The sequence below is a fragment of the Cydia pomonella genome, chromosome 8 (genome assembly GCF_033807575.1).
Source record: "Cydia pomonella isolate Wapato2018A chromosome 8, ilCydPomo1, whole genome shotgun sequence".
Taxonomy (NCBI): Eukaryota; Metazoa; Arthropoda; class Insecta; order Lepidoptera; family Tortricidae; genus Cydia; species Cydia pomonella.
Window position 1 is genome coordinate 6,320,572 of NC_084710.1, and position 27,220 is coordinate 6,347,791.

Genomic DNA, 27,220 nt, shown 5'->3' on the forward strand with positions numbered 1-27,220 from the left:
AAATCTATTATTACGATTATAATCCATTGTTTTTTCAGTGAATTTCCGCAGGCATTATGATTAAATCACATAAGTACTTCTTTTGCATTTTTATATAGGACTTGCACTAATTTTATTGGTACGATGGTAAGAGATAATTATTGCTCCGATAATTGTGCCTATTGACATGAAATGTTGAAGATTTAACAAAGTTTAGTAGCAACGCGTTTAAGAAATAAAACAAACCATAAAAAAAGTGCTCGCTGAAAAGTTGACGCACAAACCAAACCCGTTTTAGTCAGATCTCTAGTCCCAGATATTAATTTCGTCATCTAAGTACAGGATTTACTCATTATTTTAGCTATATCGAGTGTTAGCATATAATCGCTATGAAAACAAAAAAAGTTCATTCTGCGAATTACCTCAATGGACTATTTGTGATAGATGTAGCCAATAAGTGTTCAATTTAATATGTGTATCATGTAAGGTCAATTCTTGTACTTTTGGCGTCCATTTTTATATATATTTTAAAAAACATTCGTTTCGCTTCGGCCATTGATCAATTCGGTTACGCAAGTTATTTTATTTTTACATTATAATTATATTCACTGCTTCTATACTTATCTACGTATATTTGCAGCTGAAATTGGTGCTATAGATACCTTGTTCGTTTGTGACTAAATAAAATTTCGTTATTTTCGGGTTACGTTTAGAAATATAATGTACAAAATGAGCTCGCATTTGAACCACCAGGAGGTGAACAATTTTATATTATTTCTATCTTGTAGTTACGGATTAGTTATATTAATTGTGGCTAAAAGTCAATCAGTTACTATGAGTGGTTTGCGGATGTTCGACATCGATTTTAACGTAGGTGTTGGGAATTAGTAATCTGCCAAATATAAAATACGTAATCTTGAGCCATTTAGAAAGATCCTAATGTGTATAGATGACGTACCTAAATTTTAGGCATAATTCGCGATTACACTGCTGCCGAGCGAATACCAGTTTTGATTACGGAAGAGTCGCTAACATTTTGCTCGGCGGCAGTGTACAGCGGCATTAGACGAATGATGACTCCTCGGAGGTCTCTCATGATTTAGTTAAGGATGTTAGATAATATATCTCCTGGTTGTTGAAGCATATAATGTTGTATGAATTACACACCGCAACGAGACGGGGTATGTCAATCCAGATGGTCAATTATTTAAGACCGAAATAAAAGTCTGTTCCGTTAAGGCATAGCGTTAATGTGAAATTATGAACTCCATTTAGGTTAAACAGATGTATTTTTAGTCAGAGTTTTGTATAAAATATAGTGCATTTGCATTATTTTTAAAATGGCTTGAGTGTGTTGTGGCCTAATATGCATAAACTTTGACTAAAGACATTGATGTAATGTTAGTAAGATCATTTTTGTTCAGATTGTACCTATCAATAGCGTGCATGTTCTAAATACATACAAATGAAGTTATCGAATCGGAATATACTTACTAAAAAGGCAAATTTACTAAATGTGGTGTTATATGACAAAATTTGATTAAATATTCTGTAAATATAAAAACCAACAGATGAAAATTGTAATGCATTATATTTTGCTAAAGGTACTTGACTGTCGACTTGTGTAAAGGGTTTGACAACTTTAACTTAGATTAGTGAACTTGCTAGGATAATGCACATTTTTTATATGAAACAGTGTTTTACTGTATAAGAAACATATGTTTGTCTTGTTGGCTGTTTGAAAATCGAATAAATCGTAGTGGAAAAGTCGACGCCATGCAGAGACAGGGTCTACGGGTTTTTACGGAACTGTTAAAGAGAAAAAAAATAAGAAAACCCTTTTTAACTTTTTTGCCGTCTTTTAGAAAGTATGTCTGTGTCTAATTACCACCACATGAATAGATTTTATATGGAGTCTCTGTAATAAAACCGCAGACATATTTTCTTTAAGCACGGCTGTTTATAGTTAATTTGCCATTACTGTGGCGAATTTCTTACTAAAAAGGCAGATATCGCAGATTTATGGTTTCTTCAAAGATCAAACACGTTCAGGTGACTTTGGCTGGTCCTTTCAAACATTTATAAGCATTGTAAAAACACAGTTTTCCAGTCTGGTGTGATTTAATATTTGGTGTATAATTTAAAATTAATAGCAATCGGCGGCGCCTGCTTGCAGCTAATTTAAAATGTCAATATATCCGTTTGCCATAGTTAACATTTTGTGACTTCATTGGATCACCACTAGTACCTAAATATTAAATGCTGCTATTTTACAGTACTAGGTAATATGGATACATATTTATAATGCCATGTAGGTCTCTGTTGATCTACTAGATGGCGTTATAATTTATGTATAAACTAGCTTCTTATAAAATATATGACACTGAGATTTCGGCAAAGCATATACAAAGGAATGCTAATGGTGCTCTCACATTGGCTGTCATAAAATGTTATATAACTTCGTGTGACAAGGACAACATGATAGTAGTGAGTGTTTTATTATGTTGTCCCTGTCACACAATATTATATAACATTTTATAACAGCCAATGTGGGAGCACCAATATTACTTACTACTACTAAATTACTTACAGTATTTATTTTTTACTACAATAGCTCACAGGACAAATGGGAATACTGTTATGCCATCGGAAACTTTCCGAAATTGCGGAATTTCCGCATGGATTTTTTTGGAAATATTCTCATATTTCTTATGAGAAAAATTTTCCTGATATTAAGTAAATGGTAATTATGGCAAACGGTAGTAAGATGGCATAATTTATGAAACCTAATAGTACTAGTGTTGGTTAAGACTCGAGTCCTTTGAGTCCTCGGCTTCGAAACTCGACTCAGTTTTTCAGACTCACATAATTCAGTCTAAACTCGAGTTCTTTTCAACCGGTTAGAGACTCGAGGGCCGAGACTTTTGCAGAGACTTGAGTGCTTTTCAGAGAATTCTAAATTTTTTGTTTGCAAAATTTCGAAATGCCATGTCTGTAAGCAATTCGTGGATTAGGTTCACAAATCATACAATAACGCATAATTTCTTTCCTGTTATTTAGGTAAAAAAAATTGTGGACGGAGTCTTTATTTAAGGCTCGAGTCCTTTTGAGGTGCTCTTAAAAAAGACTCAATCTAGGAGTGGCCTCGGGACTCAAGTTTTTTAAGCGGAGAATCTCGTAAAAACGAGTCGAGTTCTCCAAATTCAGACTCAAAAGACTAGTTTCTACCAACACTAAATAGTACCCGTCCGCTCGATATGCATCGAAATTCAATAATTTTAAATGAAAATGATTAAGTAAGAGCGAGTAGTTAGTTGCAATAACCCATTTGTCGACCACAAGGGGTACTTAGCAAGTAATAGATAATATATTTTAATATTAGACCACAGTAATGCATTGTTAGTGTAGGGACAGCTGGATACTATATTTTAGTACCAGCATGCCCCAAAGTTACGTATAAATTATTTTGTACATGTTTAAATTTTTTGTTCGCATAATTATGTTTATGTCGTAAAATCTACATTATTTTTGTTATATTTTTCAGTTGCTTATTATATTATTATTAATTTTACGACAGAAATGTGAAACGTAGTTTAATGATTAGGAAAATATGTGTTTCAGTGTAAATATGATAGACGAAAACATGTATGTAGAAGTACATAAATCCTATTTATGTATTAAATTTGATATTGTTTTCAAAATTGCATCCGTTGTTTCATTTAGCGATACCAAAGAAATTAAAATAAAAACCCTACCTAGTTACCTACCACCACAAACTGTCACTTAGGGAGGTTGGCTTAGCATCCATCGTAACCCCATTGAGGAAGCATACTTATTATGGTAGGTCATAAAAAAAAATTATTCATTTTTTCGATCCGACACATGAAAACTGATTGCTAGTTGTTTTCTAAATTTATTTATCAAGTATGAGCTCTTAATACTCATGGGAAGATTACGCTCATTATAGTTTTGCATTTTAAATTTGGTATCATATGAAAATGCTCATATCTTATCACCAATCGATTGTTAAACTATTTCTATTGTCAATATGTATAGGAAATTGAACGCTCTACAAAAAAGGTATGTTGTGGATAGTCGATAACTCTAACCATTTTGAAAGTATCCGCATTGGAATTCCATTGCGTACCGATCTACCGATATTTTTTATTATATTCCGTGGAGTAGCGTTGGTTTCTGAATACAATAAGTGCTTGACAAAAAATGAAGAGCAATTTCAATATTTACTGCAAGTTGTCAAAGAGCATCGAGCAAACTTTCCCAACTGTAATAAAAGTCAATTTTTGTAACTTAATATATAAAAAAACATGTATTTTCGTATTAAGTTTATAATATTTTATATGCTGGAGCAAAAGAAAAATCTTCGATTATTGTATTGAATGATTTCTTCAACTAAAAAAACTTCTTTCTCGGCAATAAATTATGAATTATCTGAATTATTTTAAAATTAAATGGATTAATTGAAAATAATTATTAAAAAACTATGAATAACGGTACGCAATGGGATTCCAATGCGGTTATCTTCAAAACGGTTAGAATAATCGACTATCGACAACAGACTTTTTTTTATAGAGCGTTCAATTTCCTATGCATATTGACGATAGAAATGGTTTAACCATTTTCACATGATGCCAAATTAAAAATGCAAAACTATGATGAGCGTAATCTTCCCATTAGTATTAAGAGCTCATAATTGGTAAATAAATTCAAAAGACAACTAGCAATCAGTTTTAAACTGTCGGATCGGAAAAAAAAATTAAAGTTTTTTTTTTATTGGATAGGGATAGGGTGGCCTTTTACTCGTGTCATTCACGACGATGCGTACAGTCAGCGTCAAATACTTCGTAGCAGTCAAAGTGGCCAAATAGTTCGGTACACCATATTAAATATATGGTGTACCGAACTATTTGGCTACTTTGGTTGCTACAAAGTATTTGACGCTGACTGTACCTTGCCTCGTCTTGTCATGTTATTAAAGGTTAGATTTTACAAATCTGTACGTCATCGTGGATGACATGAACTATATAAATCTACCTATATTCGACGAATTATCTACCAGTGTCCCGTACTAAGGCGATGATTAAGTTAGGTAGGTGAGCTTTTTTTCCTTACCACACATAGCTAAATAATGTGTGTCCACAGAACTACTACACTGCTAAAAGGTTGCACACTTGTACTGTAAGCGATTAGGAGGAAGAGTAGGGCACGTCTTCGTGCTCATTCCCGCCCGAAGAAAGGAGCCCGATCTTTGACATAACTTTACCTTATTAAATATCTCCACCTTCCGTATTGTTGAATAAGATGATGGTTATAATGATATACTTGGTAAAGATTATAAATAATATAAATAGGGGACAATTTTATACAGATCGATTTAGCCCCAAACTAAGCAAAGCTTGTACTGTGGTTACATACTTATTATATAGATAAATACATACATAGACATGATAGACAACATCCATAACTCAGGAACAAGCATTGGTGATGAACCCACAAATAGATAAATGCCCTTATCGGGATTCGAACCCTGGCCTCCTGCTTCGGTAGTTAGGGTCACTAGGGACTAGGCTAGAAGGCCAATGGATAAAACTCGATTGATTACTTATTTTACCTCTGTTATTTATATTATTTTACCTATAGCATATAGCTTAGACGAAAAGTAAAGCGCCAATGACATCTACACGATATCAGGCCTGATAATCGTTTTCCGTTTCACGGAATATCAACACATTGTTAACAATATTTGATTTTATTTCAACTAATCAAATTTCAAATTTAATTGACGTAATCGGTCGGGACTCGACGGCCTACCACTCCAAGGGTTAAGACACGTTTAAGATCTTGGAAAGATCTTTAGAAGATCGATAGCTAAACTACATGTCAAAATTTACGTTTATAATAATAAATCTTTATTGCTTTAAACCTTACATTAGTTAGTTTTGCTTTGCAGTTATAGGAGTTTAGAGGGTAAATATTCAATTGTTTATTAATTTTATTATAAACACGGGCACTCATTGATATGTATTGGTGGTTAGCAAATACTGTTCGCTGGGGAACCACCGGGCAATAAGTTTGCTTACTTCGCTTGCTTATTACTTTGGCACAGAGAGGGAGGTGACGATGTCGGCGAAGAATAGCACGAAGAACGAATAGTTGTCTAACTGTAAGGACCCTACACTCTGCGTATAATTGAGCGGTGGGGAATCTAAATGGTTTGTAAGTTGCCACTTTTAGCAATGCTCTCTGTGCACGTTCAATTATTATCATAGTTGTCTTATCAGCTGCTTCGATTCCGCTGTGATCCCAATAAGATCTATCTACCTACGATATTTCTAACGTCAAAGTGACATTGGTTTGGTTGCCCGAACCGAGCTGCTTCTGTCAATTATACTACATACAAACGATATCTAAATGAGAACTTATCTAAATCAGAACTTATCGTTATCGTATCTTATTCTTCGAATCGTGCCATCTGTCTCTAGTTGCCAAAAATTTTCAATGTTTGATATATTTGAATATGAACCATTTTTAAAGTTTCAAATATTTTAAACGATGTGCTGATATTTGGTGAAACGGAAAAATACTCTTGCTCGGACCCGACGTCGGGCCTGATATTAGGCCTGATAAGAATGGATGTAATTGGCACCTAAGATACCTGCTAAGAGAATCCACTCATACTTCGTGATCAATTCAGGGTAGTAAAATATTCGATGTAATCCCCTAATGATACCTACGGATTGAGTAAGTATATATGCCTATTGTATAGGTACCGATTGTTATAGGTAGATAGAAAACGATCTCTAGTTAGTATATTATGAATTATTTATTATGTAAAGTCAAGGACAAGTTTTCCTTCTTGCATTAGGTTGCTCAAGCAAAACTCAAGAGTTTTTATCGTAAAACTTTTCGAATATCAACGCTATGACATGACAGAGATTTTATATTACAATTGGGTAAAGTTTTTATTGCAATGAACATTAACAAAAACCTTTTTTTATCCCGAAATTTTATATCACTCTTCGTAACTTGGTTACGGGACTGGGATTTTTTTTTTGCTATGAATAATATATTATTGTACCTATAGTATTATAAATTTGTGACTGAACTGCAGGAACAAGTTTTTTTTTTTTTTTGTTGCGTCTGTATTTTTTTTGGATGTTCTAAGGTTTATTTTATCAAAACGATACCTAATGGCTCCTCCACACGATGGCCCAACGCTGGACCAGCGAGATGGATATGCGATGGTTGTAACGCAACAACACGATATAGGTACTTAGTTCTGGAATGAGCCACGTGTAAATGCGTACTGCCATCGCTGGACCACTACCTTTGATGTGCGGACGAAAAACAAACACCGTGGCCATCCTAATTCCATCGCTATCCCGCCGCGCCATAATATTACATCCGACCCCACTGCGCTCTCCTTTCCACACGCTGGCCCATCTTAGTGGGTCAGTATGATGGCCCATCGTGTAGAGTAGCCATAACGATTCTAAGTATGAAGACTGAAGAGTAAGGGAATATAAGAATAGATTACCTCTCGCGTCGAATGATATAATCCTTATGGCAGTTCCTTCAAGTCTCTTTTGGTTGGGCTTAATATAAAAAAGAATTGTAGAAATACAAATTACAAACGTGTGTCCATTCAGAAAAAAAAATGTACGGAGGTCTTATTTACGTACTTATTCATTACTTTTCGAGATAACTGGCACAATAACATAACAATTCCACGTTTACAAGAAAACGACTGACATAAGTCATTGTTTTTTATCAATTCGTATCGAAGCGTTGGCGCCATAGCGACGTGAACATGCTGAGATCGAGGATCTTGGGCCTTCAAAGGGTCGTAACTGCGGTTCCACAAGTCGCTATACCACGTTTGACTCCCGTCAGGTCGTACAAAGTGCACCGTAAGTAGTTTCCAAAGAATATTGCATAAATTGTAGGTGCCTACATGTACTGTAGGGAGGTACATGCCTGGTCAGGGTGGAGAAAACGGGCATATACAATTATTCCAGAGAAGTAAGTAAGGAAGGGCAAGAACTCTCGTATTCGCTCGTATAGACAAAAAGAAAAAGAGACAGCTGTCCGTCCAACTTCGCAGTAGTGTCCGACCTAAGTTTCGGCAGGTTCCGGCATGAAAATCGAGTTTCGGTCAAAGGTTCGGGACAAAAAACTGCCTAACCTTTCGGCCGCGCTGGAACAGTTTTCGGAGTGTCCAACTGAAATTTCGGATTTGGCAAAAATCCGGCTTCGGTCTGACACTACTTCGCAGGGAAGGACTGAACCCCAATCAAAATGCTTTATTAAAAAGTCGGGATATAAAGTAATAAGTTTGTATGTTTATCCCCCAGAGGTATGCGACGCGCACATGAACGAGCTGCCGATCCCGTGCGGGCCGTGGAAGCCCTGGTATGACGCCAAGCAAAGCTTCTACAACAAAATCTTCGTAGGCGGAGTCTTATGGTAAGAAATAAAGTTTTTATAATTGGATGCTAAATTGTTTATTCCTCAACTAGTCATATGCGTTCAAGGAAATACTGTCGGGTGACAGAGGTGCAGGCTATCCACTTCAGCGGGTAATAAAAATGATTGGACGAAAATATAATTATTTTGAAGCAGGTGTCGGTTCCGTCCATTTTCTTCGGTGATTACCTTTGGTCAAAATAACTCAACTTTTGTTAAATAGCGCTGAATATTGTAGGAACTCAACTATTTCGTTTTATTCCTTCATAATAATACCCTAGGACGACCCCAACGGATTGAAAACTCGTGCAATATTTTTTTTAATATGTTCCAGGTTTTTGTTCTCGTTCGCCATGATGATAGCGACTGACAGCATCACACTGAACTTTTCCCCGCCCGCGTACCCCGGCCCGCCCAGCGACATGGTCCAGGACTGCGAGGATGAATAAAATTTTACCTTGTGACTTTGACAATAAAGTTATTTCTCTTTGGTGATGACAGTTTTTCACTGCATGTGCAATATTACCTTGTCTTACCAAGATCTGTTAACCTTTTCGCCGCCATTGACTTAATATAAAGTCACTACAATTCGTGCCCCACACGGCACGACTTCGTATCAAGTCATAATAAAATTGTGAAAAAAAAATTGTGTACGCCTGTGGTACAGTCAGCGTCAAATACTTTGTAGCAACCAAAGTAGCCAAATAGTTCGGTACACCATATATTTAGTATGGTGTACCGAACTATTTGGCCACTTTGACTGCTACGAAGTATTTGACGCCGACTGTACATACGCTATCGATTAAATATTCGCTATGTGCACGACTGTCACGCGGTTGCTAGGTTTAGCGTCCGCAAGTCAAGGGGAAAACGCCAATTCACTACATCTTATAAAACTACTCCAAAATTAAAAACTACTGAACGGATTTTCATACGACTTTGATCTATCAATAGAGTGATTCTTGAGGAAAGCTTGTATATAACTTGTTAAGGTTTTGTGTAAATTGGTTGAAATATAACGATGTTGTCGGAATTAATCACGCTGGCTAGGAGCTTTAATCGAAAACGCTGCCTAATCCGTTTGAGCTATAACAACACAATGTATGGTGGGGTTGTTTCTCATTCATAGGTCTACAAAAAAGTCCGCGATGTTAAATGTCTATCTTGAATCTCTACCTACTATACCCATTCTTAGTTTCTAGAAAAAGATCACGTAGTATGTGGCATTTACAAAGCTATTTACACGGATACAGTATTAATAATTATCCAATTAAATACGTTACTTATATTAAGCATTTCATACAGATTATAATGGTCCCTTACACCATACAATTTAAATGAATATTTCAGGAGAAATCGTAAATTAGTTTCATTTCTAGCCATATAATATAAGTCATATAAGTTGTACGAAATGTTAAACACGCTATCCGCAGTTAGTTCTAATTTTTACCACCTTATGCGCTGCGATCGCTTTACTTACCCCCTTTCACTTAGCACTTCGCACGGTCCTATTAGAAATAATATATAGGAGACCGCGACAGAAAGAATCAACGCTCTGCAATGCTGAAAATCCGATGTGCATAGTCATATTAATTATCGCCGGGTACTGTACTGGGAGAAATATCTTAATGGCGCGATTCAAGATTTTCAGCGCACAGAACAACGCCATCTAGTGTGTGCTTCACAAACTAAACAAAATCCATAAATTCTATGTCATTTTAATTTAAAAAATCTTGATAGCGTGATTCATGATTTTTAGGGCTCGGTACAGTGCCATCTACGATGCGATTCACAAACTAATTATATATTGTATGAGCTGGGGTCATTATTCCAAGAAAAAACTTGATAGCGTGATTTAGAATTTCCAGTACACGATACAGTGTCACCTATCGTGCGATGCTCAAACTAAACATAACGTCCAATTTGCACGCTATATAGGTCAATAGGGAACGCGTAGGGGGCGCCACTACCACAATCCATCACAATCTGAGGGTCTACCACGAAACAAGAAAATCGAAATTTCGTTATCTAACCTCTCTATCTTGCGTATTCGAGCGATAAAGAGACCAGATAACGAAATTTCGATTTTCGCGTTTCGCGGTAGGCTTCTGTAAACAAAACAAACCGCTTTGATGCATCAATTTCATAGTAAAAACTTCTCAAAAAACTAGTATGTAGTTACTCTATGGTTTATGTGATGTGGTGCTGCTCTCCGGCGGCAAAACATTTCAGTAATACTCCCTATTACATCTTGAATGTAAAATTATTGATTCACTCGATTGATAATAAAAGTTGGCAAAAGTAACTATCATTTTTCAATTATTACCCAAAAATAATTGATTGTGGTATGGACATAGTATGAGGCCCGGGGAAGGACAGAAATAGTAATAGGGTAGTTTTTATCAATCATGATCATCATTCGACTCGGACGAAGCCGCGAAGGAAAATTAGTGTACAAATAAAACACACATTTCAATCAGAATGTATATACAGCAATTTGAACTACACTTCACATAAACTGAAATGATCCCAAAGCGGGCAACTGTATATTCTTTACGTTTTGGTTAACAATAACTAAGAACCCTTCCACACTGCGTGTTTCTCAAAAGCTGATGGCTGTGTGACTATGGCGCTCGCCTGGTGGCCATTGGGAAATAACATCTAATTGTAAATTAAAATTATCACATATTCATTCTGAGCTAAGCAAACACACAACGTCCGTGTGAAATTTCCCTGTACCTCCTAAGGCCCTCCATATAAAAAAAGCATGTTAAATTTGAAATCAATAGTAAAGGAAATAAGGTTTTTTTTTTGAAATTGAACGGTACAAAAAAAATGCAACTGTTTCAATTGAGAATGGTTTAAATTACATTTAAGTAATTAGTACAGTCAGCATCAATAGTAGCGGATGAAACAACGCGCCAAAAGTATCTGATATTCCGGATAACTTTTCCAAATAAAGATAATTCTCTAAAATTTACTTTCAAAAGTATATCTTTTACAGTCTAAATTGTTCTACATATAGAACCATTAGCTTTTGTTACGCTGTTACAGAATGGTAGATACTTTTGAAACCTTGTTTGATCCGCTACTTTTGATGCTGACTGTACATACTACGGGTAGGACCGTGGGCCTTATGAGAATATAGGATTTGAAGCGATCAAAGACGCAGTGTCAGGCTGCGTTTCGACCAGAGATGTGCGCATAGAATAACTGCTGCAGGCTGATCGCATCGCTACGCATCCTCGCACATCTCTGGTCGAAACGCAGCCAAAAGGGTTCTATATTATAAATAGCTCTTACAGTATGTACATACGATGTATTGCTTTGATTCAGAAGGCGATAGTGTCTTAGTTAAGTCTATTACTATTGTCAAAGAGGATTTGAAATAGAGGCGGATTGTCTAAGAAAACTTTGTAGCCACAGTAAATTTACTGACATCTTTCGACGCATTGTTAAAACTTTTATAACGCCATTTGACTTTGATCCTTATTCTTTCACTGAATTGAGTTAAATTTGTTAAATAACAAAAAGTCGCGCCATCTGGTGGCCAAAGGTATAGCGGCATCGTTTCGAGCGATGGCGCCGATCAAAGTCAAATGGCGTTCTAAAAGTTTTAAATGTGTGTCGAAAGATGGCAGTAAATTTACTGTCGAAACAAAGTTTTTTTTGACAATCCAGGTCTATTTCAAATTATCTTTGTTATTGTGGATATTACAATCTTAAAAATATGTATAACATGTATAATTTGTTGTACTATTCAGTGATCAACACATATTGAGCGCTGATAAAAGGACTCGGTTAAATAAGGCAATTAATTCATATTTCCAATAAGGTGCAATAACATTTTAGATATGTGACGTCCTCATTCAAAATGTACAAGGAGACATTGATTCCTTTTCAATGAGGATGATTTCCAATTGCAACTATGCCAATAGTTTTATTGATGAGTAAGGTACCTTTTATCTGAGAAAACACACATCCTTCAGATTCAGATGGTGCACTATGGAAAGATGCCATACTTGTGGCTGTGACCATTTTCGACAATAACTTTTTACTGTCGTAAGTCGTAACAAAAATCTATGAAGTTTAGTAAAAATCTAGGGAAACTGTTCAGGAGTATCCCTACTAAATTTTACTATTCTTTTGTCGAAAAAAAAAACATGTTCAACCACAAGTATAGCGTCGTTTCACAACAGTGCGGTGACTCGACTCGAAAAAATGCATTGGAATTGACTTTTATAAGTATGCAAACAAATTATTATTATTTGTAAAGCAGGCAGGCAGTTGAAAAAAATGATAATGCATGTATCCAGAGTCATCAATAACATTTTTAGTGTTGAGTAGAATTTGCTTTGTGCTTATCTAATCTATTCTTAAATTATTGACACTTTGAGCCGATTCTATATCCTCTGGGAGTTTGTTCCAAGATTTGACCTCTCTGTTGCTAAAGAAGTGTCTATGAGGATTGTTGTAGGGCCTGCGAGACACCAGCTTATACAAATTGAAAGTCAATTTTTACCACTTCTATAAAAGGGGAATGGGGTAACTTCGAAAACTTAATTTGGAAAGCCTCAATTGTCTACTTGGAGCACCGACTTTGTTAAGCGTTGCAACTTGCACAGTAGATATTTATAATTTTCGAAATTGGCGTATTTCCAATATTTCCCCAATGCACCGTCTACTAGCAATGTGTTAAAGATATGTTTGTGATGACATTCAGCACTTTTATCAATTATTGTACTACAAATGATCATTCGGATATTTCACTATAGTTAACTTTAAGTTACGTTCTAAAACGTATTCGCCTGGAAGCCAACAGTGAAATTATAATCTCAATACTATTTTGTAACAAATTTACAAAATTCTTATTTTGTAGCCCATACCTATTTAACTTGACGTAAACAAATCAAACAATTCTGAATCTATTGAATTAATCATTATAATATAAAGATTGTATTTTATTTGTTGTGGCATATTTTGCGTGCTTTAGTTTGTTTATTTTTAATAAAATTGCGTGAAAGGCAAGGTTATATCTTAATGTGACAACCAAATCTCACAAATTACTACCACAAGTTCAGAGCCATACTTAAACCCTATACTTATAGCAAAGAGAATTGATTGTAATAGTAATAGACTAAGAAAAAAACGTGCCCCTTAGTTTGACATCCAAAATAGATCTGTTTTGCAGTCAGTCAAACGTCAACTATTGACAATCAAGAGTTACCACAAAATGTATGGAGCTGTACAGCGCCATCTCGTTTACATAATAAAACAAGGTTGTTTTTTTATTCAATAACATTTTGGTTGTCACCTAACGATATGCATTTTTGTAATGGTCATCATCATTGTACATATTTCATGAGATTTCGTTCGTAAAATAAATAAACGAAAAATTATATTTGTATTGTATTGTATCACTTTATTTTAATTCAAAAGTAGCTTTTGAGATATTAAATTAAATCGACGTTTCTACATTAACAACATGGTCGTGCTAAGCTTATATGATCAATTTGAACAGTGGTGTTATAATGCTGGCACTTGTAAGTGGTCACCGTAGCCTAGTGAAGACTTCCAAAAAGGCCCGAGCTCTTGGGATAAGGTAGTTGAGACACTCGTGAAAAGTACGAAGGTAATAAGAGAAGTTTGAGTAATTTTTTTCTATTATTTTAAACCTATCCTAAAAACTCTAGTCACTTTTGAACCAATCTTATTTTTACATTTTAACCATAGTTACAATACATAAATGTTAACAAATATTGTTAATGGAGGCGTTCTGATAGCGCATCTATCTATGTATAGGTAGAAACTTAAAAAAATATCAACAGAATTGGTTTGCTGTTGTAGGTTGAAACCCTTGAAGAGCTTCAAATACATTTTTTTTCTTCTTCATTCGGGCTCATAAAATACTCGAGAATTGGATAAAAAAAAAATTTCATTGTCTTGTTTCTGATCATTCCGTCACAATTTTTTGTGTATCATGTGGTATCATTATAATTAATATGAAAAAAAATTTGATAAACCACCCATAGAATACTAGTACAAATTACGTCCAATTAAATTAGAATCATTATTAAATTGAACAGAGTTGCTTTGTTTTGTTTCGTTCGATTTTATATCAAAACAATTTCAATTCTATTTTCTAATACCATTGATTCAAATTTGACTGCCAATTTTTCTTGTATCGAGGACCGCTAGAGATTAACACTTTTTTAGGCCAGACAACAAGACAACGAAAATATTCTTGACTCTCACCAGTCCACTAATCAAACCTCACACGACCACTAAAACTAGAGTAAAACTAACGTATTATACGGCTGGAAGTTATCTGCTCTCTGGCTTAGGCTTGGGCGGCTTGAAGTTCATCATGTTTTTCTTCTTCTTCTTCTTTTCCCCACCGCTGCCGGACTGGAAGGTCTTCCAGCTGTCCACGCGGTTTTGTCGAGATTCCTGCAAAAATATGAAAAAAGTCAATAGAGTCCACACGTACAAATAAGCAAAAGAACACACAACAGTCATGTACAGACAGCATCAATAGTAGCGGAGGAAACAAGGCACCAAAAGTATCTGCCATCCCGGAAAACATATCCAAACATATATTGATCGTGTCATTCATGAAGACGCGTGTCTTGACTTGTAATGTCATGTTATTAAAGGTTAGATTTGACAAATCTGCGCGTCATCGTGGATGACACGAACTATATATCTCTAAAGTTCGCGTTCAAGTATCTGTCACAATAATAGAGCTACATTGTGTTTTTGTTAAGGTGTAATGAGTTCTCCTCATCGTCGGAACTGCTCTGCCCTGACTAGGACAAGTAAAGTAAGGATGTTCAATTCAAATGTAAAGGCTATGATACCGTGAAGGTGCGAAACCTGGTTTGTCCGCAAAGATCTAATGAGAAAACTCCAAGTGTTTGTGAACAAATCATAATCATAAAAGCCATTATTGCCAAAACTAAAACAGTATTATATTACATTTATAAACAAGATTACTTGAAAACTAACACATCGGATTGTCCGGATTAGTATTCAGCGTGTCTTCTGACACATAGGCCTCTCCCAGCTGTTTCCATTCCTTTCTATTAATGGCTTTCCTGGTCCAGGTGGCGCCCCGTATAGACTTGATGTCATCCATCCACCTTTTAATTGGTCTACCTCTTTTTCTGTTACAGTCTCGTGGTTGCCAGTCTGTAATTATTTTGGTCCATTTTTCCTTACTATCCCGTGTCATATGTCCTGTCCATTGCCATTTTAACTTTCTCACTTTCTTAATTACGTCGCCTAGCTTTGTTTTCTACTCTTTTACGATCTTTTAATCTGATGTTCTTTCTATTCCTCTTTGGCAGATTCTAAGCTTTTGGAGATGTTTTTGTGTCAGTTGCCCAAGTTTGGCAACCATAGGTTATACATGGGAGTAGGCTTGAGTCGGTCAGGACCGAAGAACTAAAAGGAATGAAATCCCACCACGGACCGAAAGGAACTAGTTCATCTTAAGCGCTCTTAATCGGTCTCGGTCCTTTAGGTCAGTAGTCGGTACGTCAGTGAGTACCTAGTAACAAATCGGTCGGGAGCGAATGATCGGAATGAATCAAGGTCAAGAAAGTCGCTAGCTCACGCTCTCGCTTTGTTTATTTGATTGATATTTGCTCCTGAACTAAAAATAAAAGAGCGAACTAGTTCCTTTGACCGATTGACCGAGATCGGAGCGCTCTTTTTAAAGACGGAGCGGGTACACCTCTACATGGGAGGATACACAAGTTAAAAACTTTTTTCTTGGCTGACATTGGAAAGTGCTTACTCTTAAGTATCTCCTTAAGTGACCAGAATCTTTTCCAAGCACTTGATACACTTTGCTCTACTTCTAAAGTCGTCTGGTCTCTGAATGATATAATTTGTCCTAGGTAAGTATAGTTCTGTACATATTTAATATCTACTACCATGATCCTTTCTTCTCTGTTTGTCATTATGTTCGTTTTTGATTTATTTATGGTTAGTGCGACTATTCTGCTTGCCTCTGTCAGCTGTTGTAGCATGTGTTGGAGCGTCTGAGCGTTGACAGTTACCAGGACTAAATCGTCAGCAAACCTCAAGTGGTTAAGTGTCCTGCCGTTAATATTTATGCCAAGTGTATCCCATTGAAGGTGTCTAAATATGTCCTCCAGTAAGGCAGAAAATAGTTTAGGTGACAATGGGTCTCCTTGTCTTACCCCCCTAGCTATTGGAAACTCTTCACCAACTGTTCTAATTTTATTTGTGCTGTGCTATTCGAATATATGTTTTTAATTAAGCGTATGTATTTGCCTTAAGTATTTGTGAACAATTACTTAAGGCAAATTCTGCGCATCTTTTGGTCTAACTTTTGGATCACAAACGCTGACATATGGAGAATAACCGGATAAAATATCCGTACACAAGGAGATCCAAAAGCGCAAATGGCATTGGATTGGGCATATTCTCGGGAAGCCTGACACCCACCCGTTCAAAGTGGCCCTGACCTGGCAGATGCCCGGCAAACGGAAACACGGTCGGTAAATCTAGTTGGCGCCGCCCCGTGGGGCGGGAGCCGCGGGTCGGGGGCGGGGCGGAGGAGGCTGCCCAGCCCGCCCAGGACCGGAGTCAGTGGAACAAAATGATTCAAGCCCAGCAGCGGGTAACAGGATGAAAATAAGAAATAAGATGTGAGTGTAAGACGTCACGGATATCATTGTTATTGAATTGTTCTTTTCAACGAAAAAAGCAATTTATTAGTCCGATAAAAACTGACTTTACGAATTTCAGAAGCAACTTTCATGCTAATAGTTTTGTGCAAAAATAGTTACAAATATGAATGGTGCGTATTACACTATTTTTTTTTTCTATCGAGCGAAAATTATTTAATAAGGTTTCGAATCGATGAAGTTACTAGAGAAAGACTTCAAGACTGCTAATCATATTTTTTGACAACCGTATTATTATTATTATGTAAAAAAAGAGGTACGAATTTCCAAAAACTCTGGAACGTCTAAATCGCAACATCAAAATTTTGTAAGCATTTTTGCACGAAAGCTATTAACATAGCAATTTTAATTTGCTTCTAAAAATGCCTAATTTTATTTTTGATCCTAATTGATTTCTTTTGACGTCAAAACTAACAATGATATCCGCGACGCCGGGCACGCACGGCCGTCCGCTCAGTGCTCGGCGTTCGGATAAGGACCTGAACTTACGGCACCTTAATATAATCTTGTCTATGCCCTCTACGATTTTTATTTACATGGATTAAAAAATACCTCAAAGTTCTTAGCCCACTCCTTCTCCATGGAAAGTTGTTCCTCCTGTTCGATTTCCGCTTCCCGCTTCCGCTTCCGCTCCTCCTGGTCGCGCGTTTCCAGATGCTGCCGCTTGCGCTCCATGTCCGCGAACAACTGGAAAAGGCAATAAAAAACTAGTAAACACAAACATTGCTTTCTATATAATAGGGAATATTACAAAAAACTCTGCGAAACCCAGCCAACTCGAAACCCAGGCTGATGAACTTCACGTCAAGTCAAATAGAATCAACGATTTGGAAATGTCTCTTAATGACCAATCCACTAAATACAGTCAATGCTGCAGCGAAAAGACGCGGTTAGAGATATATATAAATCAGTTGACGGATGTAGGTAACGAAAACATGAAACAGTTCGATTCATTAGTCAGGAAATGTTTAAATACAGACAATAATGTTGAAATTGCTCAAAAAAGTACTGAAAGTTTAGAGTTGGAACCCATAGTACCATCATCGCCCCGAGTTAGCCATAGCGCAGTATTGCCGATACATGCGCCACAGCCGCCATCGCTACAGGCGTCCCTTCCAGTACCGGTCGTGTGCGCATCTAAACAAAGGGACGATTCGAACTCGAGCTACGAGTGCAAGTGCGACGTAGCACCCCCCAGCGTCCCCGCGCCTCCGCGCGCCTCGGCGCCTCATGACTCATGTGTGAGAACTCCCATTCGTAAGACTGTGTTATATACTGACCGGGTAGGTATAGGGCTAGGTGTGATAATGCATGACCTGCTGAATCAAGTTGTGATCAATAATTGTATGCCGAATACCTCTCTAAAACGTATTAGCGAACAAATCGCCGCCGAATCGTTTGACGAACACTCAACGTTGGTAGTGTATTTGAGTGACAGTTCGAATGTAAATAAACACAACTTGAGCGTTTTTACCGAAACCATAATAAAAATCTCAAAAAAAAATATTAGAAAGATAATTGTTTGCGCGTTTCCTTATTCAAACACATTATCACTCGAACGAAACAATGACATTTATTTTTTGAACTCAATCTTACATAGACTGGCAGTATATCATAATAAAGTATCATATTTCGATACGAATAAGTTTATTGACGGAACTTTTGTTCTGACTCGCGAATATTCGCACCTTCCCAGGAAGTATATTTCTGTTTGTGCTAAGCTATTAGCGTATAACATTGATCCCGTTATGAATAGCATAACGAAGGACAAACCGTACGGCAGTAGCGCGGAGCCAGGCGACAGCGCGCCGGCTGCGCCTACTTTAAACTAAATGCGTTGACAGCGCCTAAGACCGTGGCCGCGCGCCCCACTGCGCGCCGTCCCGGACCAGGCAGCCGCCCGCTTCCGCCGGAGCCCGATAGCTCAGTAATTAATAAAAATAATAAGCCGACAATTAATGTTGCTCATCAAAATATTCAGGGGCTAGCTAGTAAGGAACTGGAGGTGGATTTATTTATTGACAATTGTAATGTACATGTCCTTTGTGTTACGGAACACTGGCTCAAAAGCCACGAAATTATGTTTAATTTTAAAAATCACACTGTTGTGAGCTATTTTTCTAGACAGAAATGTATTCGTGGGGGATCTCTTATAATTATAAATAAAAATCTTAAATGTAAAGAACGGAAAGATGTAGTTCGCTTGTCGGTCGAGAAAACAATTGAGTTGTCTTGTGCAGAACTAGATCAATTTATAATAATTTGTGTATATAGGCCGCCGTCTGCGGACTTCACTCTATTCGAGTCAATAATGGAGGAAGCCCTAAATAAAGTTTTTAACAGCCAAAAATGTATTGTAGTTTGTGGGGATTTTAATATAAATCTATTAGAAGTATCCAGCACATCGTCCAGTATAATACATTTATTTAAGTCCTACAACTTAGTAAATCTTTTTTGTGAACCCACGAGAGTTACGGACACCACTGCAACCTGCATAGACAATATCTTTTGCACGAAGGACCCGATCGATAAGCTGGTTTTTAACAAGTTGGGCTCTGATCACTTTGGTCAACTAGCATGTTTCAATAGTAAGGTGGAAGAAATACCCCTAGAGATTTTTTACAGACCGGTCACAGAAAAGAGGTTGGTAACTTTTAATAATAACATAAAATCTCAACTTCAATTACTTGAACCATGTATAGAGGACCCTAATTTGTATTATTCTAAATTGTTTAACTGTATAGAAACTGAATTTAATGCATGTTTCAAAGTTAAAAAAGTTAAGCGCAAGGATAGGGTAAGTTTTGATGAGTGGGCTACTCCTGGAATACACAAATCTAGAAATAGGCTGTATGAACTATATGCATTAAGAGTAAATAGTGACACCAATTTCAATGAATATGTTAAATCATATAGTAAATTATTTAAAAAAATATGCGCTATGGCTAAATCCAAATATTTTGCACGCAGAATAAAAGACTCAAACGACAAAGTCAAAACCGTGTGGAGAATTATTAGTAGTGAGACTGCTAAAGCAAAATCACGTGATCATAATTTTACCCTAAAAGTAGGTGATAAATTAGTAAAATCAGATGTAGACGTCGCAAATGAATTTGAACGTTTCTTCACAAATATCCCCATTGAAACGACTAGATCGCTTAACTCGTCCTCTTCTATGGCCGAAAATGTGCTAAAAGCCAATGTGCCGGAATGCCCAACGAGTTTCTGCTTTAAATATGTTACATCGCAAACAGTCGTAAAAGCGTTTAGGACATTAAATTTAAAAAAGACTGAAGATATTTGGGGCCTATCGGTAAAAGTATTGCAATCGATAGTGGATGCTATGGCACCTCACTTGGCCATGATTTTCAATACTTGTGTTGATACGGGAGTTTTTCCCGATCTAATGAAGCACAGTCGAGTCGTTCCATTATTTAAATCCGGATCAAAAAAAGACCCTACAAATTTTAGGCCCGTGTCTATTCTACCGGCAATAAGTAAAATCTTTGAAAGAATCATTCTGGATCAATTGCTATCACATTTTAACGTTAATAAACTATTCTATAAAGATCAGTTTGGATTTACACGGGGCAGGTCAACGACAGATGCAGGCACCACCTTAATCAAACACATATTTGAAGCATGGGAACAACAACTAGATGCAATAGGCGTGTTTTGCGATCTGTCGAAGGCCTTCGACTGTGTTGATCATGACACTCTTATTCGCAAGTTAAACCACTATGGCGTGAAGTGCAAGGCTCTTGATCTCATCTGGTCCTATCTTATAAACAGAATTCAGAAAGTAGACATAAATAAAACTAAGTCGTCGGGGTCTATTACTTCAATGGGCGTCCCCCAAGGATCTATTCTTGGCCCATTCTTGTTTCTCGTTTATATTAATGATTTGCCTTATATAGTTAATGAAAAGCATAAGTTGGTTCTCTTTGCTGATGACACATCTGTTATATTCAAAGTAAAAAGGAAACAGAGTGATTTAAGTGAAATAAATGATGTATTGTCCTCTGTAGTTGATTGGTTTACTACTAATAATTTACTTCTCAATGCCAAGAAAACGAAATGTGTTAGATTTTCTTTACCTAATGTCCAGCACACGAGTGACGCACAGGTTGTTTTAAAAGACGAAATATTAGATTTTGAAGATGAAGCTGTTTTTCTAGGCTTATCCTTGGATTCAAAATTACAGTGGGGAACGCACATTTCTACACTGGCAAGTAGACTAAGTTCAGCAGCATACGCAGTTAAAAGGATCCGTCAACTTACAGATGTTGAGACAGCACGGCTGGTGTATTTTGGATATTTCCATAGCGTCATGTCTTACGGCATTTTATTATGGGGCAAAGCCGCTGACATTAATTCAATCTTTGTTTTACAGAAACGTGCTGTACGTAACATATATAATATAGGCACAAGAGTGTCTCTTAAAGAGAAATTTAAAGAAATCAATATTCTCACTGTTGCTTCCCAATATATTTACGAAAATATAATGTATGTAAGAAAAAATATTGAAATGTTTAAATTGAATAGTGACATACACAATTATAATACTAGAAATAAAAATAAATTGGTGATTCCAAGATTCCGTTTAAATAGAGTAAATAATATGTCGTTTATGGGGAACAGTGTGCGCTTTTATAATAAGTTACCATCTAACTTAACGAAATTGTCAATGAATAAATTCAAGTCAATTGTGAAACGACAGCTTTTACAAAAAGCTTATTATACTTTTAAGGAATTCTTAGAAGATAAGGATGCATTTATGTTAAAATAGAATATATATATAGTTATAAGATGACATGTGAAAGTGCTAGCTTAAGCCTATTTACAGAATAAACGTTTTGATTGATTGATTGATTGCGTAGAGAGAGACCGCTAGCTAGCACATACTGACGGCCTACCGCGAAACACAAAAATATAAATTTTGTTATCTGCCTCTCTATCACTCTTACATATTCGCGATTAGGCCTTCTGTAAACAGAGCGCCATGATGCATCAATGTCATAGTGAAAACTTCTCAAAAAACTGTTTACTGCATAGTATGTATAAGTTACTTTATAGTACCCCCTATTAGCAAGGAACTAGAATAACTATAAAAGACTGACTAGAGCTCAAAAATGACCCCACGATACACCATTCCCGAGCGACTCAACTGTACTGCGCGAATGTTAACATCGACATATATTGTAATGCCGTGTTGGCCGAACGTTAATTAGAATTAACCATTAACCATTAAAAATTGAACCGTATACCGTAACGGACGGTTACGGGTGCCGCGCATGAGGTTTTGACTTACAGAATTCTATTTTAGCTAATCACAAGTTTTATTTTATAAGCGGGAAATGTGTATTGGGACATATTCAGAGCTGCGGGCGGGGCACATTAATAAATATATGTCGGCAGTGGGGCAACACTCCTCCTTTCAGCTTTTCCCGGCTTCGTTCGGCTCACCATTGCTTCGAGCAATTATTAGGATTAGCACAACTTGACGTCCCTTTGCGTGCACGACCACAGATAAGATAATGACTTGCATTTTGACAACCCTAAATAGAGCCCCTGAACCCCCGAAAGAGATAGTGTACATTAATTGCCCCTGAATTGCTGTTAAACTTCGGTCTTGTAGGAAGTGTCATTTCTGTACAGTAGTACTATTATTTATTCTGTGGTGTCAATCATATGAAATTCAAAATTCCAAAATGAATTCTGCAAGGCCTTGTGCACTAGTCAGTACAACATCAATTACAGTGATATCATATAGCGAGGGTAGAACACAGTATTGGTAAACTCATAGCAAATCAGACTGCCCTCTAAGCCCAATGCAAAAACAAATATCTATAAAGTAGTATTGATTGTAATAGGGGTAAAGTCTAAGATAAAAACGTGCTACTTACAATTAGTTTGACATCCATAACAGATGGTGCTGTACTGCGCCATGTTTTGTGGTCACTGAATTGTCAACGATCAACTTTTGACAATCAGAGTTACCGCAAAATGTATGGCGCATCTCGTTAAGATGTCAAATACGAAGCACAAAATAGTCAGTAGATTTGAGACATCTTACTCAATCAATCTGTGTACCGTTGGTTCAAACCTCAGTCGTGTAGTATAGAATAGAAAAAATTGTTTACTTAATAGACAAACACAGAGGTTAAAGTTTGTTTGCATTCAATTTTCATTTGAGATATTTTTAATCAGCTTAGCAGAGCAGCATACTAATAATAGTATATACCTTCATAGTCATGACATAAACCGCATGTTTGAACTTGACAGGATCATCTTCGGGTATGCCCTCAGCTTGCCGAGACTCCTTTCTCTGTTTTTTCCTCTTCTGTTCTATCTGAAAGTATTGAAAGAACAATGGTTAATATTTATAATAATAATTATTATAATCAATAACCAACAGAAAGGACAACAACAACAACATTATAAATATATTTTTTATCTTTCATGTGTCTGAGTCTTGTAAGCATTTATAGCTAAAATCTCACCATATGTTCAGTGCGTTCCTTAGCCTCCTGATAGATATCCAAACACTTCTTCCTGGTGTCATCATTTTCCAGGGTTTTCCACGCTCTGTTTACTATCTCAAATGCCTGTTGCGCCCGTTCCGAATCATCCTGCAATGAGACACAATCCTCTCATCAATTAATATTCCTTTGCTTATGCATTTTTTGGTATGACTAGTAACTGACATGAGAAACTAGACCACTAACCATTATGCAATGTAGGTTAGAAACAACATAACCCTCTTTTTGTATTTATTTCTGAACCAGAATCAAGGACAATTGAGCATCATGGAGGCTTACACTCACATTTTTGCGCTTTAAAAGGGCCTTGTTTCTCTCATGTCAGTTAATTAGTCTGGTTTCCTTACGATATTTTCACTGAAATAAGCCTGGTAAAGGTCAAATGATATCTCGCACAATAAGTTCCTAAAACTCATTTGTACTACCTACAGTTCAAACTTGCACATGTTTTCAAATTTGCGTACCTTGCTGATAGACTATCAACACTACCATCCTACCATCATTTTAAAGAATAGCATCAGGTAAATTAATTTTTGTTCTAATAATAAATTTGCACATTGTTTTGTTAAACATTATATAAATATTTATTTAGACTATAGAAAATATGATTTCAGGAATTCAAAATTAATTAACAACTTTAATTGCCACTCTTATGTTAGCTATATCAAAAAAAGATCTAATAGAGTTGGCCAACTCGCACAACCTGCCCCAAAGAATTTTTTTTTTTTTTTTGCATCCAAAATTTTTTTCTTCTACTTCTTCATCAGAACACAATACCGAAAATGCCCTTAGACAGATCCCCACTATTTTATATTACATCCTGTATTATGCTTGTATATTTTGGTGCCATTTAAAAATCTCATACCTTTGTCTACTAAGTACCAAGTTTTGTTGGCAATGAAAAAGATAGCACAATTTTATTCATTGCTTCAGGAAGCATACATCATTTTTGATTTGTAGGAATGATAACTTTTTGTCATTTATTTATATTTAATTGACTTCATCAAACATTTCCCGGCTCATCTTGCCACACTAAGGGTAATGTATCCTTAACTAACTCCGTTTCTCCTAACACTTCACTCTCTCTGGCATCAGTCCCATTTTTTCAATCCTTACCTAAATTCTGGAGCTTCGGGTCGCCACCAATTGTTATCCAATCCATCTGTGGATAAAAACGAAATGTTGACGGCTGTAACCGCCTAAACTGAGCAAATCCAATCCCGTGCAACGAGTTTTACACTAAACACAGTACATGTACAAATCAACCATTCATAAGATGATAAAAATAGAAAAAAATCAAGAGGTGCTCTGATTAATCCTGTTTGTATGCTATTGTGTTTTAAACATTGTAATTGCTTTTCTCAACTTTGATATATCTATAAAAATAAGTCTGCTGAAACCTATTGAAACAAATGCCAACCTGACTGCATAAATCGTCCCCTCAAACCTGGACTTAAAAGTATATAAACTAAAAACTAACCATGTTTTTGTCTGGATGGACCAGGATGGACAGCCTACGGTACTTCTTCTTGATCTCATCAAGTGATGTGTCAGGTTCAAGCTGCAACACTTCAAAAGGGTTCAGATTGAAATATGTGGAGCCAGGGCGGAGTAGCCTGTCGATCTGTTGTTTTGGTGTCAACACCGAGTCTCTCTTCTCTATCTCCTTCACCTGGAAATAAATGGTAATTACTTAGAAATTTTATTTTATGCCAGTGTCTTGGCTGATAATCTTAACCAGATCAAAAATAAACCGATTTTCTTAAAGATCGCTGGATTCAGACAACATCAATTTATAAAACTGCCTGCCTGCTTATTAAATAGTTCTCATTGCCCATTTTTCAATGAGTCTAATATATTTAAGGCTCAATGTAATAAAGCAAAATTAAGTTGTTCGCCTATCGGCGTTGGGGTAACCTAAGGGTTGTGTGCCGATGGCATGTATCAAAACAAAATTAAGTTGTGCAAATGTACATGAACCATCGGAGCCACTGGAAGCAAACATTGTAAATTTATATCATAGAATATCTGAATAATAAATTGATACGTAACGAAGTAGCAGTCTTCGATTTTGTTATTCTATAGTATGTTTTGTAAAAGTATATAACAGAACTAACCTCGGTATAAAATTCATCAAACGACTCCACAGGGACCGTGTGAGCTGACATCTTGACTTATTGGAGTGCACTTATCACTATGAAAATAACGAATCTTTGTTAACTGCGTATTTCATTAAAACATTGTGTAACAATTAAATGAGAAATATGATTGTTAGATCACTGGTTTGATTATTCCGAGATTCTCGTCGCGTCAGTTTTTCACGCTCTCGGACAATGAAAATGTTATGACATGATAGAGATACATTCGCGTTAGCAAGACCAAAGAGCATATAATCACTAGTATCACTACGTTCAAAGCGAGACCTACATTAGATGTCTCTTTCGTTTGCAACTAATAAGAAAGAGAGCAAGATATACAGACTCACGTTGATTAACGTGGTGATCCAGCTTTATTTAATCCATAGACAACTATTGGCAGATACTTGGCATGCCACAGACAAAATATTTTCGGTGTTTAATAATAAAGCAGCCTGTTCACGATCCAACACACCATTAATGTGCCCATTACATCCAAACTCTATCAAACCTGATATCAGACCCGATTTCGGACCCGAGAAAGAGTATTTTCCCGCTTCACCAAATAGCAACACCTCGTTTACAATCTTGGACGGTAAACCAGTATGGACCGGCCATTAACAGGCGTTCCCCTCTGCTAAAAAAACCCCGGCCGCCGGTCATAGAGTTTATATAAAACTAGTTGCCGCTCGTCATGTGCCACGATGGTCTAATATACAAACTTTCTCTGTCCACAGCACCCCGCCGCATCGTGAGAGTCATCGCATCCTTCCTGGCAGACCGCCGCTTCCACGTACAAGTGGAAAGCGCGGTATCACAGGAACGCCGCATCCAGGCTGGCGTCCCGCAGGGGAGCTGCCTGTCGCCCGCATGCTATGCGTGCTACACCGACGACATTCCTGTCGATGGGCAAGCGCAGCTAGCCCTCTTCGCAGACGACGCCGCCTACTTTGCGTCATCTTTTAAGATGCCGCACGCTGTCTCCAAGATCCAGCCGACGCTTGACGCCCTTCCTGACTGGCTCTCCAAATGGAGGCTATCAGTCAATGTGGGCAAAACGCAAGCGCTCATCACAGGGCGAACTACCGCCCTGCCCGATCCCCCTTCTCTTTTAGCTCAGCCGCTCACATGGTCGCCCTCAGTGAAATACCTGGGGGTGACCATAGAGAGGAGGCTCAACATGGATCGGCACGCCGCAGACACAGTTCGAAGAGCGAAAGTCGCTCGCATGTGTCTGCGCCCGGTCTTCTGCAGTAAGCTTCCTGTACGGACCAAGCTTGGTCTGTACAAAGCTTACGTACGCTCAAGAGTAACATATGCTTCACCTGCCTGGTACTCTTTCTGTTCCAGGTCAAACAAG

At 37.0% G+C, this 27,220-nt stretch overlaps 2 protein-coding genes across 2 annotated transcripts; one reads left to right on the plus strand and one right to left on the minus strand.

The window, feature by feature from the left end:
• Window positions 1-7,589: 7,589 nt before the first annotated feature.
• LOC133520433 (uncharacterized) lies at window positions 7,590-8,958 on the plus strand. The gene is made up of 3 exons (XM_061854836.1): window positions 7,590-7,907; window positions 8,352-8,463; window positions 8,798-8,958. The coding sequence occupies exons 1-3, from the start codon at window positions 7,808-7,810 to the stop codon at window positions 8,910-8,912; spliced, it is 327 nt and encodes a 108-aa protein (XP_061710820.1). The 5' UTR covers window positions 7,590-7,807; the 3' UTR covers window positions 8,913-8,958.
• A 1,975-nt stretch (window positions 8,959-10,933) lies between these two features.
• LOC133520432 (dnaJ homolog subfamily C member 8) lies at window positions 10,934-26,060 on the minus strand. The gene is made up of 6 exons (XM_061854834.1): window positions 25,843-26,060; window positions 25,206-25,397; window positions 23,687-23,815; window positions 23,428-23,535; window positions 17,736-17,870; window positions 10,934-14,913 (listed from the first exon to the last, which is right to left on the minus strand). The coding sequence occupies exons 1-6, from the start codon at window positions 25,891-25,893 to the stop codon at window positions 14,788-14,790; spliced, it is 741 nt and encodes a 246-aa protein (XP_061710818.1). The 5' UTR covers window positions 25,894-26,060; the 3' UTR covers window positions 10,934-14,787.
• Between the last annotated feature and the right edge of the window lie 1,160 nt (window positions 26,061-27,220).

What these genes read in the sequence shown, in the direction of transcription:
- LOC133520433 (XM_061854836.1), top strand. Translation starts at nt 7,808, where the DNA reads ATGCTGAGATCGAGGATCTTGGGCCTTCAAAGGGTCGTAACTGCGGTT. An exon ending in CAGGTCGTACAAAGTGCACC is followed by an intron (nt 7,908 to 8,351) that starts GTAAGTAGTTTC and finishes TTTATCCCCCAG; the next exon opens with AGGTATGCGACGCGCACATG. An exon ending in TTCGTAGGCGGAGTCTTATG is followed by an intron (nt 8,464 to 8,797) that starts GTAAGAAATAAA and finishes AATATGTTCCAG; the next exon opens with GTTTTTGTTCTCGTTCGCCA.
- LOC133520432 (XM_061854834.1), bottom strand. Translation starts at nt 25,893, where the DNA reads ATGTCAGCTCACACGGTCCCTGTGGAGTCGTTTGATGAATTTTATACC. An exon ending in TCCATCCAGACAAAAACATG is followed by an intron (nt 23,816 to 25,205) that starts GTTAGTTTTTAG and finishes GTCTCATTGCAG; the next exon opens with GATGATTCGGAACGGGCGCA. An exon ending in AGTGGGCTAAGAACTTTGAG is followed by an intron (nt 14,914 to 17,735) that starts GTATTTTTTAAT and finishes ATATTTTTGCAG; the next exon opens with GAATCTCGACAAAACCGCGT.